Genomic DNA, 21044 nt, shown 5'->3' on the forward strand with positions numbered 1-21044 from the left:
AGCGCTTCTCTCCATTCGTTGTCTGTATCAATATCTGGCTGAGCAAGGTCTTCGTCTTCTTCTATCCAGCCTGGTAGCGGGATTTATTCCAATTGTAGTTTGTTGAAAAGTTCTTTGGTGTCTCTTGGTGATCTGATAGTGAATTGCTGGCCATTTTTGACTGTTATTAAGCAGAAGGGAAAGCCCCATCGATATTGTATTTTGTTAGCTTTTAGTAAGTCAGTTAGGGGTTTCAATTGTTTCCTTTTGGTTAAGGTATATCTGGATAAGTCCTGAAACAGTAAAATTTTTTGATCGTCAAAAGTAATTTTTGTTGTTGTCCTTGCTTTATTAAGGATCTCCTCTTTAGTCTGGAAATCGTGTATGCAGCATAATATGTCTCGCCGGCGCTTCTGGGGGGGGCATTCCTAGGTTTAATGACTCTATGTTCACGGTCAATTTTTATCTCAGTGTGGATGTCCCTTCCCAGGATGCCGTTAAATATTTGCAAGAGGGCTGAATGTATTTCCTCTTTTGCAATAGATTCAGGCACTCCTCTGACTCGAATATTGTTTCTCCTGTTTCTATTTTCAATATCATCTATATGACGGTTAGCTTCATCTAACTGTGTTTTTTGGTTTTGAATTATGCCCCAAAGTCTCTTTTGATTACGAAACACAGTACCTTGTTTTTGTTCTAGTGCGAAGGTTCTATCCGCCATGTTTGAGAGGTCTGTTCTTATCTCTTGCAGTTCGGCTCTCAGACTATCGGTCGACTCACGAAGGAGATTTTTGATGTCGTCTTTTGTTGGTAAAGCTCTCAGGTAAGTCTGGAGGGAGATATCGCTGTCGCTCTCTGGGTCAGAGGAGTCCTGAGCCTGTTGATCATAAGTAGATTCGTCCGTTTCAGTCGCGGGCGCCATTTTGTGGACATCGCGATCTGTCTTAGATTGTTTAAATATCGGCGCTATGCTTTTTTCTGGCTGTGCCTGTTTCTCCACTGGTTGTCTCTCACGTTCCGGTTTGCTTTTGTGAGTTTTCCCCATGTTTTATGCTGTTAGCTCGGCTTAGTGTCACTGTTCTTGCGGAGTTCACCTATTCTGCTGCCATTCAGCTTCGTGGGCAGCCACGCCCCCCCTGTTTAAATGTTTTTTTAGTAGACATAAGGCATGGAGATCTAAATTACGGAAAGATCCCTTATCAGGTCCCGAGCATTCTGGATAACATAGTAATAGCAGCAAAAGTCTGATATTATTAATATAACTTAAAACTGACCATTTATTGTATAAAGTTAACAAATACTGTATGTGAATTGCATCCTTATAAAAACTAAATGATTCAAAACCTTCAATATTGTTTTTTCTTCCCCAGCAATCAGCATGCAATATTGATTGACAGGAAGGCAGGAAGGATGGTAATGTAGGAGGCTATCAGGGAGGGTGGATGGCAATGAGGGCCTACTGTATCAATTCCCTCTTCAAGCTGTAGGTCTGGGGCATGGGCACACAAACCCTACAGATACACAAACATATTTATAAAACTCATAAAAACTTTTTTTTTACGTTTTCATTTTTACCCTTTTGTTTTTCACCCAAAAACTGCTTATTTTGGTGTGTAATTATTGCATCAGATATTTTGACAACTAAGTAACATGACTTATTTTATTATTTCATTGATTTGCACAATTGTTGCTTTTGGATCCCTGCATTATTGTTCCTGATCTGTTTTTTTTGCAGTTTGGTAATTTGGTGTAGAAAGACGTCTTTACCTATGAATTTATCAGAATGTATACTTTCCAAAAATATTTGGTTTTTTGAGGGTCTCAGTACGGTTTGGGGATCTTAAAGGAGAACTTAAAGTGGACCTATCACCCAGACATAAAAAGCTGTATAATAAAAGTCCTTTTCAAATTAAATAAGAAGCCCAAATTCATTTTTATATTACCACATCCAAACCCATTATAAAGGCATTTAAAAATCCCAGCTGTCAATCACATCTTGCCTGCCTCGCCTCTATGCCATAGTATGGGGGCTACTGAGTATTGGGGGCTACCTTGTATGGGGGGCACTGTGTATGGGGGGCACTGTGTATGGGGGCTACTGTGTATGGGGGTTACTGTCTATGGGGGCACTGTGTATGGGGGTACTGTGTATTGGGGGGCAAAACTGGTAGATAGTTACAACTCACTTATAACGGACTGCATTCTCTCTATATTTGTATTTTATATGTAGGAGTTGCTATATTGTTTTCCTTAGCTAGTACAGTATGAGGGTATAGCACATTTGTGTCTGATCCTGCGATTTCAACTATATATAAAAGGAGTATTTTTTCTAAAATGGGGTGTGGTAATTGGGGCGTGGCCACAAAAGTGGGCGTGGTAAAAAAAATTGTGCGCGCCAAATCTTTTTGTCCCTCTTTTCATTTTTCAAATGTTGGGAGGTATGCACATACTTTGGTATATCTATGCATATTGGGCATCAAACTGCTCAGTAGACCATTGGCGTTCATATTTAGTGATGTGATATATTATTGTATGTAAGAAATTCTGTGAGATAAATTGCAACATTTCTTGCCATCAAAACAACTAACTTTAGGAAAACTTTACCGTTTGGTACTTTGGGGTAGAAAGATTATTTAGCCATTTTGGATTTGTCTGAATGTATAGTTTCCAAAAATATATGGCTTTCAGGGGTCATCCTGTTTTTACCACACCTAAAACTGCCTGTGTGTTTATGAATTAGGTAAATGTAAGCCATGAAATTAGTATGCACAAGGTATATTTTAGGAACTCTGGTGTTTATATTTAGGGTGGTTTATATGTTTACGTACTGACCTGTAAGAGATAAGATGCTGCAAAGTAGAAGTTTTGAGGCGATTTTTGGAAATTTCATCAGCATTGCCAATTAAAGGAACATTTTGCAGCTTGGTACTTTGGAGTAGACGTGTACAAATTTTTAATTTGGGGGAATGTGTACTTTCCAAAAATATATGGCTTTCTAGAGTGAACATACTTTTTGAAGGTTTACCCAAATAAAATGCTGTCAATGCATTGATTTTGCAGTAAAATAAACAGAAATAATAGATGATATTGGGTATCTTCACCTTGGACCCCTAAATGCCACAAATTTAGGTACACCTACACATTGGGCATTGAGCTGTTCTGTAGACCTCTGGTGTTCATATTTAGGATGTTTATTCTTGGTACCTAATGATATGTGTGAGATAAGATGCTGCCAAGTTTTGATTTTAAGAAATTTTATCAAAATTGCCAACTTTAGGAAAGCTTTGTGGCTTGGTACATTAGAGTAGAAAAACGTGTGTACCCATTTTGGATTTGGGGGAATGTGTACTTCTGAAAAAAATATGGTAAGTGTTTGGTAAGTGTACTTTTTATAGCTTTAGATCATGATGTAATTGTGTTAATTTTGCAGGAGCTTAAATGACAGAAATGATAGATCATATGGGGTAACTTCACCTTGGGGCCCCTATATACCACATACTTTGGTAAACCTATGCACATTGGGCATCAAACTGTTCAGTGGACCCTTGGCATTTAAATTTAGGATGTTTTATCTGGTTGCTTTGAAGCGATTTTTCAAAAACTGATGACTTCAGGGAAGCATTGCAACTTGTTAGTTTGGAGTAGACAGACAGTTCTACCTATTCTGCATTTTCCAGAATCTGTTCTTTTAAAAAATGTATAGTTTTCTAGGTTAAACCTACTGTTAGTGGAATTTTTGGCCTTGAAATCTAAACCTTGCGCTTTATGGAGCAGTGTTTTGGAAATTTGGTAGTATATTGCTAGGAGTTTTTGACCTGTACAAGTGAGACAAATCAGTTGTATTTTCATACATAAAAATAATTTATGTTTATATTATGAAAAAAAAAATAATTTCATGTTTTAAACATGTAGAAGCCTATATCATGTTACAGAAGTGGAATTACATATTTTGAGAGTTTAGGTAGTCCTGAAAAAATAGTAGATCATTTTCCTGGGTAAACTAAAAGTTGCCCCAAAGAAAAGCCCCTAAAAAGTAAGAGAGCAAAATGTTCAAAAACTGTCTGGAAATAAAGGTACCTGAAGTATCAAACTGACTGGCAGTGAAAGGGTTAATAATCCCACTTACCAATTTAACTTTATAATTGAAAGCAAAAAAAAAAAATGTTGTTTACACCAGGTAATTAAACAAACACAGATGAACACACAGCATAAAAAATGCAATGCAAATATACTCAAGAATATTCTTAATAATAATGAATAGCTGGTATTTATTCAATGTCATTATGTTTGTAAGTCTTAACACTTATTGACACGAAGCACTCACATCTCCCATGCTTTGTGGCCTCTAACTAATTGAATTTTTAATAAGTAGGCAAAAGGGCAAAAGCATTCTTGTGAACTACCTGTTGGTGTGGAAAGCAACAAGGAGGACAGTCATTTTGGCATTTTACTGCCAATAGATTCGCCACATTAGTGCACATTTCTCTGTTTGTTTAGGATTGCAGCTGCCTGCTACAGCTCTAGCCCTTGTAGTTTAGATTACATATTTCCTAAGGGTGGAGGAGTGCGTTTTATGAATTCCTATGGGATGGGGGAGCACGATAAGTAAGAGAGCTGCATAGACTCTGGCCCCAGGATCGGAGGATTTTTCGGAGAGAGGAAGTTTTGTTTACAAAAAAGGAGACAAGAAATCCTGTTTCTTTTGATAGAGGACTCAGTGCAGTGTTTCTGTGAGTGTTTATGGCTGTATTTACATTGACCTTTCTGATAAAGCTTACTTACTTTTCACCTTTCCTTCTCCTTTAAGATCAATTTGTGCATTTGGGTTGTAGTAGTTAATTACGTGTTTAAAGGTTTTCTTTGAAATTTCGTTGAAATTATTTATTTTACATGCAGTATGAAGCATAAATAATGTTGTTACAGACACAGGGTGCTCCAAGAGATCAGAAACATCTGGTAAAATGTAGGTTTACCAGTTTCTAATCATAAATCTGACTTGCAGCAAATGTAGTGTTTATTTACTGTATAGTTACCCTCTTTCCCGTTTGCTGGCTCCTGCATTATTTTTTGGTAGCATTCATACTGTGCAGTCATAATTTTATTTCGAGTGACGCCAACTTGAATAATCTCCTCAAGTGGAATTTGTGATCCTTGTTCTTGCTCAGCCAACACATAACCCTAAAAATATGATGAAATTAAGTTAAGATGTTAAAAATCAAATTTTTTCTATTAATCTGCGAATATAAGCTAAAAAGTATATTTAATGTCATTAAATATGTATCCTTAATAATAAAAATATATATTTTCAGGGGCTCTTCCCACATACTGCTCCCCCCCCCTTCCTTCACGAACATATACAAACAAAACCTTAAAGGGGAACTATCATGAATGGGAGTCTGCTTAACTGGCTCAGTACTGACAGGCAGCTTGTGTTCTGAGCAGAGAGGAGTGGGAGTAGTTCAACCATTCTTGACTGATGTCTAAAGATTAACCCCCACTTGCTCATCTTTCCTACCTGATAGAAAACCTGGAAAAGACTTTAACAAAGGTCTAAAAAGTCAACCCAATTCAACCTTACATTTTCTGACTCAATAACAAACACCTAGAACTTTATTTCTTGGTTATTTGAAAAACATGAAAGAAGCTATACAACGCTTACTTTTTTTGAGCAGCAGCAATCACGTTATTTAGCACAAAGGCCCAGCAATGTAAAACATACATGCCAAGCGAGCTGGCAGGTGATGTGAGACTTGTAGTTAAACAATAACTTTAGGGCATCCCCTTGCACTTTTCCATAAAACTACAATTTGCCTCTTGTATAACTTATAAATAAATGTTGTTGGAATAGTAACTTGCGCTACAGTTTGTGCAATAACATTGTAATCGCTCTAAGGGGCACATTTACTTATCTACGAACGCTCCGGTCCAATTGTAATTTCCGCGACTTTTTAACGCTTGCGCAACTTTTTTGTATTTTTAGCGCGACTTTTTTGTATTTTTAGTTTGTCTAGACTTTACATTTTCAATACTATAAAAACATTTTTCATGATAGTTCCCCTTTAAATCATTAGTCCATAGTTTTATTAAATCAGTCTTCCAAGTAGGAGACCACCACATATGATAAGCAATACCCTTTCCCAAAACTTCTGCATTATTGTCTTTCTCGCTAGGTTTGTTTTTCTTTTTTAACATCAATTTATAGTGCTCCTCCTGCAGAATCCTGAATTAAAATCCATCAGTGCAAACCCCGTTGAACGGCCCGCGCCCCCCCCCCAATGCGCATGTGCAAATAAGCAAACAACCGCTCGTCTCCCTACCCCGCCCCCCCCTGCGCGCCCGCGAGTGCGCATGCGCATACATTTAAAGCCCCATACGGAGCAGTGGGGAGAAGTTCCCACTGCTCCGTATTGAAAAAAACTTTGCGGCGGGGCGGCATGCCGCCCCTACATTTCTGCCGCCCTAGGCCCGGGCCTTTGTGGCCTCTCCACAAATCCGGGCCTGCTTAGTAAAATATGTTACTGCCACTCTCCATTTGGCAAAATGCACAAATATTCGGATTGTACACAGCCTCTCTTCTCAATTATTAAGTGCATAGTTTTTCCCAATAGATAGGTAGATATTAAAAAACAAGGCAAAGGGCTGAGGATGAGGACTTCAAAGGTAATTTTCTCAAAAATACTATCTGTGCAACATTAAGAAGAGTGGTGGAGAACTGGGCTGGGTTCTTTGCCAGGGATGGGCTGTACCTTAGTGATGATGGTGAAGCTGCTTTGGGGGAGAGAATGGCTAGAGGGTTGGAGGAGATTTTAAACTAGGCATGGGAGTGAATAATTCTGTGGAAGACAGATTAGATGAGGTAGTGGGCATAGTAAGGGCAAATGGGGGCAAAGAATTGGGTGTGGGTACTGATAATTGAATACTTGCAGAAGCATGAACTGATAGCACCCACAGACTTGCACTGAAATGAAAGCTATGAATACTGTGTGGTAGATTGTAAGCTCTTGCGAGCAGGGCCCTCTGATCCTATTGTTACTCTGTATACCCTTTATTTGTTAAACTTTTTAAGATCCCTGTTTGTTTAAATTTTTTGTGAAGCACTGCGTAATTTGCTGGCGTTATATAAATGATGATGATGATGATGCAACACTAGTGCAAGAGCATAAATTACACCCCCCAGCGCTGCCTCTTTGGTTCAAGTCTGCATGATTGTGCAAAAGGCCTAAAAGGAAGAACTTGTTTGCAGTTTTTAGTCATCTTAAATTATGTGGAAAACTGAACTAATGCTGGCCATACAATACAGAGGCCACTTATATATTATATACAGTATATATATATATATATACTTATATACAGTATATTATCTGTATGATCTTCCCATGCGGCTAGATATTAATACAACATGGTCACATAAGCAAATAGCCAAACTGCACTTATCTGACACAGATGTGGGCCTCTACAATGTTGGACTGATTAATTACACTGCCTGGGCTGTACTTTATTACAAATTTCGTAGCTTGGATACCCCCATGCCAGTGCTTCTGTGCATTGAAAACTGCACTGGTCTGGGGTATCCGCAAATGTATCACTGGGGACAGGTTACCTAAAATTTGGCATTCCCACTCATTGTAATTTTCTTTATCTTTTAAGCATAAAGGTAGCACTACATTTATGCTGTGCACAAACCGGATATAATTTTTAAAATGCAAAAAAAAAAAAAATGCATGTCTATGTAGTTAAAGTGGTTTTGCAAAAACAAAAACAAAAAAACTGAGCATAGTCTAAAAAGTTATTGTTTCTAGAAACATTCTAAAACACTTAATTTACAGCTTCTTATTACCTTATTACCCACAAGGACACAATTAAAAATATCATAATTTGAATATTTTTATAGCAATTATCTCACACATGTTTTGGGTAAAAATATAAATTATCATAAAAACACATGCAAATATAAATACTACATACACATGTTCATGGTGTATACATGATCCCCAGCAAAGAATCTGCACAGCCTGTGTTATGAGTTGCAAAGCTCCTAAAAATAAAGTTAAAGGAGAAAGAAAGGCTAAGTCACTTGGGGGTGCCAAAATGTTAGACACCCCCAAGTGACTTTAATCGCTTACCTTTTACCCCGGGCTGGTGCCCCTGTTAGGAGAAAACCGCACCAGCCCGGGTTACCTGTAGCAAGCGCTTCCTTCTGTCGGCAAAATCCCTGGGCCAGCGCATGCGCAGTAGAGTGAAAAGCAGACTTTTTTGTGCAAAGCGCATGAACAAGGAAGAGAAAACGCTCGCAGGTACCCCAGGTTGTTTTAATTGTATTGTTTTAATTGTATGTATTTGTATGTTCTTTCTATAAACCTATTTATTGTATAACAATATGTTGGCACTAGGGTTCCCAACTGCCAGTACTTCACCAGCCTAGCAAATTTATTTAACAGTAAATTTGTAATCGCCACCCCACCCCAATGTTCCACCCCAACCCCCCACCTCCACAGAAACACCTTCCCTCACTGTCCCATCCCCCCTATTCCTTTGCCGGTATTTTGACCTAAGAAAGGTGGCAACCCTAGTTTGTGCTTTATAAATACATGCTAATAAATATAATAATAATAACTATTAGATGCATTTCCATATACAGGCAGGTGAATTGTAAACTGACCACCGTATGTAAGCTCCACCTTTTCACTATTTCATAAGAAGTAAACTTGTGTTACATGATCTGTGCTGATTATTATTTAAGATGCAACTCTCTAAAACAGTGATCCCCAACCAGTGGTGCATGAGCACTATGTTGCTTACCACCCCCTTTAATGTTGCTCCCAATGGCCTCAAAGTAGGTGCCCATTTGTAAATTTCTGGTTTGGAAGCAAGTTTTAGAAGCACAGAGACACAGTTTTACTCCAAGCAGAGCTTCCTGCAGGACAGCAGGCCACATGGGGCTGCCAAATAGCCAATCACAGCCCTTTTTTAGCATACCCAAAGAACTTTTTTCATGCTTGTGTGGCTCTGCAACACTTTGTACATCTGAGTGAGGCTCACAAGTAAAAAAAAAAAAAAAAAGGTTGGGGATCCCTGTTTTAAAAGATAGCTTTGAATGTGATTTCAACATTCACACAAAACAACCTATCCACTTCAGACATCAAGAGGCTAATTTATTAATGTTTGAATTCAATTTTTCCGACAATACAACACTTTTTTTGAAAAAACTCAAATTTGAAATATGGTTTCCAAAACTCGAAGTCCAATATTTTTAAGTGCAAAAACTTTGGCATCTGAAATCTTGTCAGTTTTAAAGAGTTTATCAACCTATTAAAAATTATGAGAAGATTACAAATTTGATGCATTCAATTTTTTCACAGTTTAATTTGAAAAGACACAAAAAATTAAAAAAGAAGACCAATCACAAATTGTTAGAATATCACTCTCTACATCAGGGGTAGGGAACCTATGGCTCGAGAGCCAGATGTGGTTCTTTTGATGGCTGCATCTGGCTCTCTACCAAATCTTTAATAAAAAAAAAGGGGGGGGCGTGGCCTGCACTTGGTGGATAGAAGATGTAACATAGTAACATAGTAAGTTGGGTTGAAAAAAGACATACGTCCATCAAGTTCAACCATAATGCCTATATATAACCTGCCTAACTACTAGTTGATCCAGAGGAAGGCAAAAAACCCCATCTGAAGCCTCTCTAATTTGCCACAGAGGGGAAAAAATTCCTTCCTGACTCCAAGATGGCAATCGGACCAGTCCCTGGATCAACTAGTACTAAGAGCTATCTCCCATAACCCTGTATTCCCTCACTTGCTAAGAATCCATCCAGCCCCTTCTTAAAGTTATATAATGTATCAGCCAGTACGACTGATTCGGGGAGGGAATTCCAGAACCTCACAGCTCTCACTGTAAAAAATCCTTTCCGAATGTTTAAATGGAACCTCCCTTCTTCTAAACGGAGTGGGTGCCCTCGTGTCCGTTGGAAGGACCTACTGGTAAATAAAACATTAGAAAGGTTATTATATGATCCCTTTATATATTTATACATAGTTATCATGTCACCTCTTAAGCGCCTCTTCTCCAGTGTAAACAGACCCAACTTGGCCAGTCTTTCTTCATAACTGAAACTTTCCATACCCTTTACCAGCTTAGTTGCCCTTCTCTGGACCCTCTCTAACTCAATAATGTCCCGTTTGAGCACTGGAGACCAAAACTGAACAGCATATTCTAGATGGGGCCTTACCAGCGCTCTGTAAAGGGGAAGAATAACCCCCTCCTCCTGTGAATCTATACCCCTTTTAATACAGCTCAAAACCTTGTTTGCCCTTGCAGCTGCTGCCTGGCATTGCTTGCTACAGCCAAGTTTATTATCTACAAGGACTCCAAGGTCCTTCTCCATTATGGATTTGCCTAGTGCAGTCCCATTAAGGGTATACGGGGCTTGCATATTTTTACATCCCAGGTGCATGACCTTACATTTATCCACATTAAATCTCATCTGCCACTTAGCTGCCCAGATTGCCAGTTGGTCAAGATCCTGCTGCAGGGATGTCACATCCTGGATAGAATTGACTGGTCTGCAGAGTTTTGTGTCATCTGCAAACACTGATACATTACTCATAATACCCTCCCCAAAGTCATTTATGAACAAATTAAACAAAAGTGGACCCAGTACAGAACCCTGAGGGACCCCACTGAGGACCTTATTCCAAGTAGAGAATGTACCATTAACAACCACCCTCTGTACCCGATCCTGTAGCCAGTTTTCTATCCATGTGCAAACGGCTTCACTAAGACCAATAGACCTTAGCTTAGAAAGCAGTCGTTTGTGGGGAACGGTATCAAATGCTTTCGCAAAATCCAAATAGATGATATCTACTGCATCCCCACTGTCCAGCTTCTTACTTACCTCATCATAAAAAGCAATTAAATTGGTCTGACATGACCTGTCCTTCATAAAGCCATGCTGATTACTGCTCATAATGCCATTCTCCACTACATAATTTTGAATGTGATCCCTTAACAAGCCTTCAAATAACTTGCCCACCACGGATGTCAAACTTACAGGCCTATAATTGCCAGGCTGAGATCTTACTCCCTTTTTAAATATGGGAATGACATTCGCCTTCTTCCAATCCCTAGGTACCATACCTGATGAAAGAGAGTCTGAGAATATCAGAAACAAGGGCCACTGCAATTCTGCCCCTAGCTCTCTCAGTACCCGAGGGTGTATTCCATCTGGCCCAGGTGCCTTGTTTACATTTATCGTGTGTAACCCTTTAAGCACCATATCCTGTGCCAACCACTGTGTAGTTGGAGCTGAGGCAACAGTGCAGCTATTGGGTGGGACTTGTCCCACTGGCTCCTCTACTGTATACACAGAAGAAAAGAACTGGTTAAGCACATCTGCCTTTTCTGTATCCGCTGTAACCATATTGTTATTATAACTCAATGGGGCCACACCCTCAACCTGCATCTTTTTACTATTAATATACTTAAAAAACTTTTTGGGGTTAGTCTTGGCCTCGGCCGCGATGCGCTCCTCATTTTCTATCTTTGCCTTCCGGATTGCTGTTTTACAACACTTGTTATAGTGTTTATAATCATTAAACGCAGCTACTGTCCCCTCTGACTTATATTTCTTAAAAGCTTTCCTTTTTCTCCCTATTAACTTCTTTACCTCAGAGTTAAGCCACATAGGATGATTCTTAACACTTCTACTTTTTCTTATTAATGGAATAAATTGAGAACAGTAATGATTTAATATCATTTTAAATGACAACCATTTCTGCTCTGTGTTTTTATCAGAAAACATAATGCCCCAATCTATGCCCTGAAGCGCTGCCCTTAAGGAGCTAAAATTTGCCTTCCTAAAATTCATTGTCTTTGTTGCCCCCGTGTAAATTTGTTTCCTGCACCAAACATTAAATGAAATAACATTATGGTCACTATTACCCAGGGGTTCAACCACTTGCGCATTTGCAATACGTTCTGGGTCATTAGAGATCACTAGATCTAGTATAGCATGGTTCCTGGTTGGCTCCTCAACAACTTGTGACATAAAGTTGTCATGCAGCAAGTTTATAAACTTGTTCCCATTTACTGTCCTGGCAGTACTATTGCCCCAGTCAATATCAGGGTAATTAAAATCCCCCATTATTATCACTTGCCCCAAACTAGCAGCCTTTTCTATTTGCAACAGGAGCTGGGCCTCCTCCTCTTCGCTTACATTAGGGGGTCTATAGCATACCCCTACAATTAGTTTGGTAGATTCCTTACTATCTGTGAGAAGCTCAACCCATAAGGATTCAGCTCCCTCTGTTAACCCCATCACTTCCTCCCTAATATTTGCTTTTAATTCCTGCTTAATGAACAGACACACTCCTCCTCCTTTTCTATTGCCCCTGTCCCTCCGAAACAATGTATACCCCCCAATATTAACTGCCCAGTCATGAGACTCATTCAACCAAGTTTCAGCAACTCGAATCACATCATATTTCCGCTCCAACGCCAGTACCTCCAGCTCTCCCATTTTACCAGTCAGACTCCTTGCATTGGTAAACATACATTTAATACTGGTGAGAATGACGTGTAAACAACTTATGGGCCTCCCTGCCATTATCAGTATCCCGAAGCAAGTCTCCTCCCCCATTTTCCCTTACTATGCCCACTACCTCATCTATCCTGTCTACCACAGAATTTCCCTCTGCACCCTCCCCCCCCACTCCTAGTTTAAAATCTCCTCCAACCCTCTAGCCATCTTTTCCCCCAAAGCAGCTGCCCCATCATCATTGAAGTGCAGCCCATCCCTGGCAAAGAGCCTGTAGCCGACTGAGAAATCAGCCCAGTTCTGGAGAAACCCAAAGCCCTCCTCCCTACACCAATCTCTCAGCCACGCATTAATCTCCCTAAGCTCCCGCTGCCTTCTTAATGTTGCTCGTGGCACAGGTAATATCTCTGAGAAAATTACCTTGGAAGTCCTCGCCCTCAACTTCGCACCTAGCTTTTTAAAATCGTTCTTGAGGACTTCCCCCCCTCCTCTAACTTTGTCATTGGTACCTATGTGTACCAAGACCGCCGGGTCTTCCCCAGCCCCTCCCAACAATCTGTCCACTCGTTCCACCACATGCCGAACCCTAGCACCAGGCAAGCAACACACAGTTCGGCATGTAGGGTCTTTGCGACAAATCTGTAGGGTCTTTGCGACAAATAAAATGTGTTCTAAGCCCGAGCGCCGAGCGCAGGCCACGCCCTTCTCTGCATCGCATCCGCCATCCTTGGGACCCACCCTACCTTGTCCCACAGCATCCGCGGGCAAACATATTGTATGGCTCTCACGGAATTACATTTTAAAATGTGGTGTTTATGGCTCTCTCAGCCAAAAAGGTTTCTGACCCTTGCTCTACATCATACTAGGGGAAATTAACCCTATGGGTTCCTACATATACAGTTTATAATAATCAGGCTAAGACCATAATGGAATTAATCATCTTTTATCCAATATTCTGGAGCACCTGAAAAGAAAGAGTCTGAAAAGGTAAGGAGTATCAAACTATCAAAAACCAAATTAACATTTGCTTTTATTATGTCTAAAGCTAAATGATACCTCTGAACACTGCAGGTCTCTAGAAAAATGTACTACATAAAACAGCCCATGGGTAAATGGCTGCTTAATATAAATAATGCCTATTCATGAAAAATATATTTTTAATAGTTGTATGTTCCATTCCCTATATGACGCATTTATATGGTACTAAGGGCATATATACATGTTAGTCTACATCGGGCAATGAATGGACAAAGCTGTTGCATTTACTGTCTTTTTTCTGCGCCCTTTATGGTTGGGCCCTCAACAATCTGCGACATGAAGTTATTATGCATAACATTTATAAAACTTTCCATAAATTGTGCTGCCAGTATTTCTCCAGTTAATGTCTGGGTAATTAAATCCCCCATTAATTGCCCTTTTTTAATTGTAACAGGAGCTGAGCCTCTTCCTCTTCTCATACATGAGTGGTTCTGTAGCATGTGCCTATAATTTGTCTGTCTCCTTACAGTCTGTGAAAAGTTCAACCCATAAGGCTTCAGCCCTGTCATTTTCCTCCACAACTTCTTTCTTAATACTGGGTTTAAAATTGTCCTTATACTCCCTCAGTGCAAAGGAACCCGGGAAAAGCTGGAGACCCTCTAACTTGAGCCGATATTACTATGCACGTGGTGTTGCAATACAGGGAAGGAGAAGAAGCCACTGCAAGGGCTGCATACTTCTTCATAGTAATCTTCACAACCAGCCATCTTTACCCTAACAAAGTACTGTTACTATTTCTGGGTCATGGGGGTTTCCTTGCCACATCTTACCACGCCGCAGGTCCCCAAGATAGCACACATTTAATAAACAAACCCCCCATCTGAGGGAAACTGCAATAATGACATTTCTATTTAGCCTCTTCAATATGTGCTAACCTGTTACAACTGTTTTGTTTTTCAAGCATTGCCACTAAACTAATGAGCACACCGACTGTTGCGAATTGCGAAAACCTTATTGCAAAACCCTTTTAACAATCTGAAACCCTACCTGCATCTAGGGTTGCCACCTTTGCCAGTGGCTAAACCAGAACAAAGGGAGTGCATCTAATGGCATCTGGGGTCGGGCAGTGATGCTGGGGTTGAGCATGATGATGTCAGGGGCAGGCATGAAGATGGGGTTATGATGCCAGGGCAGGGTTATTACGCAATTTGCAGTTTCCTCAATGTTTAGGTTTAAAGTCTGATGCGTGGCAACCCTAACTATACTATACTAAGGTCCTCATCTAATCTATCTTCCACAAAATATCCTGCTGCTCTAGGCTTGCCACCTTTGCCGTTGGATAAATGAAAACAATTGGGGCAGGGCTGTTAGGGGTGGGCATGATGACAACAGAGGCAGGCACAATGATGTTAGAGAAATTATGATGCCAGGGCAGGTTTTTTCTTCACTTAGATGTAAAAGGCTGGATTTCTGTCCAGTTTTCTAAATGTTTTAAATTAGACAAAATGTTTTTTACTGGCCAGCCCTTTAAAAAACTGGGATGTTCAGATTAAAACCACACAAATGGCAACCCTTTCTCTGTCTATAGTCTGCCTGATGAGGAAGTCCAAAACTTTAATTGAAGGTATTGTAATGGGGAAACTGTTTTTTTTTTTGTTTTTGTTTTTTTTTTAATTGGCATTGCTGTGTTTAAAGCTTTCTGGATAACTTGTTTCTGTATAATAGTTATTATACAGAAACAAGTTATCCAGAAAGCTTTAAAATACAGCAATGCTAATTTAAAAAAAAAAAACAGTTTCCCCATTTTTTACTGATTTGCTTTTCCTATCTGCAATAATAATACATTTTCGTACTTGACGATAACTTGATGATAGAAAAAATCACAGTAAGTAACTTAATATGTAAGCGTTTCTTATTTATTGGTCAGATCATTGTTTGGGTTTGACAATCGCAACCCATAAGTGCCTCTACTAAATCTTTGTTTAAATCTACAGTACTGGGTACCGCACTACACCCCCCAGGGAGAAACAGCTGGACATTTTTAAACTGCCCCCCCCCCCCATAGCTTCCACATATATGAAAGTAACATCAATGTAACATCAACATCAATTTGAACTGATGTAGGTGGAGAGCAGAGATAGATCTGGGCAGTTTTTGCTAAATTTGGGAAGATAATTCTATTTCTTTTCCACCATTGAACAGGATCTTCTGAGTGATCAATATTTTGATCTAGATAGAAAGCATTTATTTCCTTTTTAACAGTAAACAGCCAAACTTGGTAACAATCAGGACAGCACTATTGGTAATTATCAGCACAGGAACAATGCCGACAGGACTGAGTAGTATTGTTTCTGACTGTAATATATATTACAAAAACAAACACAATAATAAATATATGCTAATGTCATTCCAGCTATCATTTGGGCACGCATTGAATAACCACATCCCACCTGCCACTTTTTTGCCATTATTGCCATTTAATTATCTTTTTAAAAAAAATTATAAAAAAATAAGTATCATGTTCACCATCACTAATGCCAATTAATTCCCAGTAAGTGTAACAATTCATATATAGAGGCAGCAGCAGCAACAACTACAGGCTTCCTACCCACGGCCAGGACCGCCATCAGAAATCACAGGCTCCTCACAACAAAATTTTCTGGGCCCCCCTTCCTCCCACTGATAACTCCTCCCCCAGTGACTCCTGCCATCAGTACAAAGGACACACAGACATTAGTAGCCAGGGCCCCCTAAAACATTGGTAGCCAGGGCCCCCCTAGAACGTTGGTAGCCAGGGGTTACATTTTGCATTGGCGCCAGCCCAGGGCCCCCTAAAACCTTGCTGGTCCTCTCCCAGTGTCCTCATACTAGGGCCCTCTCCCCCCTACTTCCTGCTACCCCACTGCTTCCTCCAGCTCCCCCCCAGCATCCTTCAATTCCCCCTCCCCAGCATCTTCCAGCTCCACTCCCCAGCATCTTCCAGCTCCCCCTCAGCATCCTCCAGCTCCCCCTCAGCATCCTCCAGCTCCCCCCTCAGCATCCTCCAGCTCCACTCCCCAGCATCCTCCAGCTCCCCCCCTCGGCATGCTCCAGCTCCCCCCCTCGGCATCCTCCAGCTCCACTCCCCAGCATCCTCCAGCACCACTCCCCAGCATCCTCCAGCTCCCCCAGCTCGCCCTGTCAGCATCCTGTAACTCCCCTCAGGGTCCTTCCCAGCATCCTCCCCCGGCTCCAACCTTCTGCTTCTGCATCCTCCAGCTCGCCCCGTCAGCATCCTCAAGCTCCACACACCAGCATCCTGTAACTCCCCTCAGCGTTCTTCCCAGCATCCTCCCCCGGCTCCAACCTTCTGCATCCTCCAGCTCCACTCCCCAGCTCCCCCCCCTCAGCATCCTCCAGCTCCCCCCGTCAGCATCCTCCAGCTCCACTCACCAGCATCCTGTAACTCCCCTCAGCGTCCTTCCCAGCATCCTCCCCCGGCTCCGACCTTCTGCTTCCTCCGTCTGGCTGCGTCTGTCCCCCTGCTCCCCGCTGCAGCCCACACTTTTATACGGTTGCGCCCCGTGCATCATAACGTCACGCGTACGCACGGGGGCAACCAATCAGGGCCCGGAATTCTTTAAGGGGGCCCAAGCTTTCAGCAGGAAGCAGGCGAGCAGCAGGCGCGAGAAGGCAGTTAGGCAAGCAAGCAATAAGGAAGAAAGGCAAGCTTCAGCGGCTGCTGCTTCAAGTGAGCGTTCCCCCCGGTTAAGAAACCGAATACTTAAAATTTATGTATTCAGCCTGAATCCCGAACCGAATCCGGGATTCGGTGCATCCCTACATCCCTTTGTGTGCCATAATCTGCCTGCATTATGCTGCTTGCGTGTGCCATGCTCTGTCTGCCCTATGCTGCCTGTGTGTGCCATACTCTACCTGCCCAATGCTGTGTGTGCGTGCCATACTCTGCCTGCCCAATGCTGTGTGTGTGTGCCACACTCTGCCCTCATTATGCTGCCTGTGTGTGCCATACACTGCCTGCCCAATGCTGCCTGTGTATGTCCTATTCTGCCTGCCCTATGCAGCCAGTGGGAGGTGAAAATGGCAGGGGTTTGTTCTGGGAGTTTGTTAGTATTTGGAAATAGTTGTTAGGCATGTAATTAAGTGCTGGAGGTTGCTGTGCTACCCACAGGCAAACAAGAGGCATATGGGTTTAAGAGTATGGCTTAATATGACTTCATAAACTTATTTCACATATAAATGATAGGAGATATTTCTGCAGTGAGCACCAATCATTTCGGTTTATGCTGTGGTACCACCATTAATGTGAATATGGTCATGTTATCACAAGAGCTTTTAAGTGGATTTGGTTAAAGGAGTGGAGTATATTATATTAAAAGTAAGCTACCTGATATTCTGCACTTACTGTACATGCCACAGGTGCCCAAGTTAAGCCTTTTGGCACGGGGGGTGTTTCATAAGTCAATTTGATGAGCGGACGAGCTCCGTCCACTTAATGTCTTCAGTAAGTATTGTTTACTTCACACTTGATAAAAGACAAGGCCTAGACTTTGCATTTTAAAACACTACTGACTGTGCTGTTTGGATCTTTACTTAATATATTTTCCTAATTAAAGGTATAGCCATCAATATTTTTGCCCAGTTGTGCAATTCATTCAGTCATGTTTCAGCAATTCCAATAACATCAATCTTCTCATCCAGAGCCATTACCTCCACCTCTTCCATCTTTCTAGCCATATTTCTTGCTGCATTAGTTAACATATATTTAATGCAGGTACTAGTTATTATACTCCTATATGTGACTTATGGTACTCCCTGCCATATAGGATATCTCCATCCATCTTGCCACTCCAGTTTCCCTTACTATACCAAGGTTTTCTTGTAATCTATTTTCCACAAAACTTCCAGCTGCTCTAGGGTAGCCACCTTTGCCACTGGCTAAACCTGAACAAAGGGGGTAGGGCTGAAGGAATCAAAGGTGGGCAGTAATGTTAGGGGTGGGCAGGAACAATGATGTTGGTTATGACGCCAGGGTGGGGTTATTGCATCTCTTAGATGCAATAGGCTGGATTTCTGTCCAGTTATCTGCACTGGGTACAGACACATGGAGAAACAGCCATGTTAGCATTAGTTAACCACTTTCTCTCAATACAATACACTAATTATGTGCCTGTCTTATGGAAATAAGTCTGTAAACTTAATTGGGGCAGGAAACAATGTGAATAACTGAATATTCTTTCTAAGTCAATGGATAATATTCTGGTATTATATAAATAACTGATATTATTACAACAGGTTAAATAATATTGGGGGGCATTAATATTACCCACAAGTTTTGCTGCAGGAATCAAATTACTATCTGGGTAATGTAATAGCAGTTAACCAAATACCCTAACTGGGCTTCAGACTGGGCTTCCAGCAAATGGTCCAGGCCCACAGTTTAGGAATCACTGTTATAAGACCTGTTAGGAACATAGTATCTTAACCAATATGACATTCTCCATAAAGGCTGTCATTCTTCTGCTGGAATACATCCAGTAACCCACTGAAAGAACTCAGTTTTGACTTATAACAATGTTAACACAACCCAAGAATCAACTATTTATAGGAAAATCCAACTTGGTCATAAAAGGCAAACCAGAAAATGACCACTTCCAGGGAGGGAGGTACCGTGTGTGAGGCATGGGGAATTATTCACAAAGAAAATTCTTGTCTTGATGCAAAGGTTGACGCAGAGGTTTATTTTATTTTTGTGTATGTAAAGCACAGGTACATCTCAATGCCCCATGGCACCCACTCTGCTTCCTAACGCGTTTCGCACACTAGGTGCTTCATCAGAGGAAGTGTTTCTGATGAAGCACCTAGTGTGCGAAACGCGTTAGGAAGCAGAGTGGGTGCCATGGGGCATTGGGATGGATGTACCTTTCCATTTGGTATAGTATGTTCTGTTTTTTTGAATTTTGTGTTTAAATTCTGAGCCAGTAAATGGTTGTGTATTTCACTGAATAATGTGTTTAATCAATGGTATGTTATTTCAGGACCTTTCAGTGAGATATATCTTAGGTTCTCTTTCTCAATCTTATTAATTTTCATTAACTCTAAAAGTATATATGAATATCAAGAGAGTGTGCAAGTTTTAATTGTTCAGAAAATCGCTATGAATCACAAGGAGCAAGGAACAAGGGAACAATGCATACACAATGCATACACATGCAACTGCAATGACATTTAGAAAATAAACACACCAAAAAGAAGTGCCTTACTTACCCTTAAGTTAAGCATAATTAGAACAATAATAATATACTTGAACAATGCTGATCTTAGTAGAAGTCCCATTTCAAATGTTTCAATCTGCCAAGAAGAGAAGTAAAAAAAGATAAAACAGAACAATCAGATAAAATAAGTTTAACAGAAATTGGTTTGTGTGTGAAAAGAAAACTTGATAAAAGGCCACACATGACATGAAACGTTGCGGTAATGCCCTAAAAATATTTGCAATAAAGGCATTTTAATTTATAATACAAGAGGTGCTGTTCCAGATTGTTTGTGCTTGGATGTGCTGATGGGAAGTGGCCATGGGGAACCTGCACCACTACAGAATAGAAACAAGGTGTGCCGACTACTACCTCCAAAAGTGTGAAAAGAAAACATACACTTGGTCATCAAAAAAATTGAACTTTAACACCTTAAGATAATTACTTTTATGCTTAGATTTGGATATTAGGTTGCCAATATACAGTATGATTCCAGCTTGTGGTCTACTTACTGGTAGTGCTTTGGTGAGGACTATGGCCTTCCCCTGGCTTAGCATTGCATGCTGCCTTAATTGAATGCCTGTTGTTTGTACTTGGACTGTGAGACATAAGCTGGTAGACCCAAAGGACCCAAAAGCTAAGCATAAGCAATATCATATATGCTGTCCAGTGTAGCTAAGAATATACATAAGGCAGACTAAACAACTGTTAAGTAGTTGAAAGACCCAACATAGGAGGATCTAACTACAGTATACAAGACTATACCAAAAAGAAAGAAAAGCATTCCTCTGAGAAATAGAATAAGTCCAGGGAGGGAGGTACTGTGTGTGAGGTATGGGGAACTTTTCACAAAGGTTTATGCAGAGTGTCAGGGAAACGCCATTCACAGACTGACACCGGGACGGGGAACAAGGGGTTACACGCAGTCACCTTTCAAACAGGTTACACTAACATCAAGCACCCCCAAACAAACCACCGCCCCAAATACAAAGAAATATGTACCAATCAATCAAGGAATGTAAAATGAAAGATCTATCTTTTTTGCTGAAAATTATACACTTACATACATCAGAATATCTTTTAGGTAGATGGGCTGGTGGGAAGGTTTAACAAGACTTAAAGGGGAAGTGCCTCAGGCTTCTTTCTTTGGCACCCAAATGGCCTTCTTGACATTGCAAAAGAAACATGGAAGCCAGAAGTCACCGCCTACCAAAGTCTACCTAAACACATTGCGTTCATGCAAGATGCAAATTCAAGGAAAAGATGCAACGCCAGGAATATACCAAAAGGTA

The 21044-nt window shown here is 40.8% G+C and overlaps 1 protein-coding gene across 3 annotated transcripts in view; it reads right to left on the reverse strand.

The window, feature by feature from the left end:
• calcrl (calcitonin receptor like receptor) overlaps nucleotides 1–21044 on the reverse strand; it is a 122593-nt gene that overhangs the window by 82441 nt on the left and 19108 nt on the right. For 2 of the 3 annotated variants that reach the window (NM_001016893.3, XM_012970441.3), the window contains 2 exon segments: nucleotides 5013–5157; nucleotides 19766–19849. In NM_001016893.3, the coding sequence (NP_001016893.1) occupies nucleotides 5013–5157; nucleotides 19766–19834 (214 nt within the window). In that variant the 5' untranslated portion in view covers nucleotides 19835–19849. 3 annotated transcript variants of the gene reach the window in all.

Source organism: Xenopus tropicalis, chromosome 9, assembly GCF_000004195.4.
Source record: "Xenopus tropicalis strain Nigerian chromosome 9, UCB_Xtro_10.0, whole genome shotgun sequence".
NCBI classification, from domain to species: Eukaryota; Metazoa; Chordata; class Amphibia; order Anura; family Pipidae; genus Xenopus; species Xenopus tropicalis.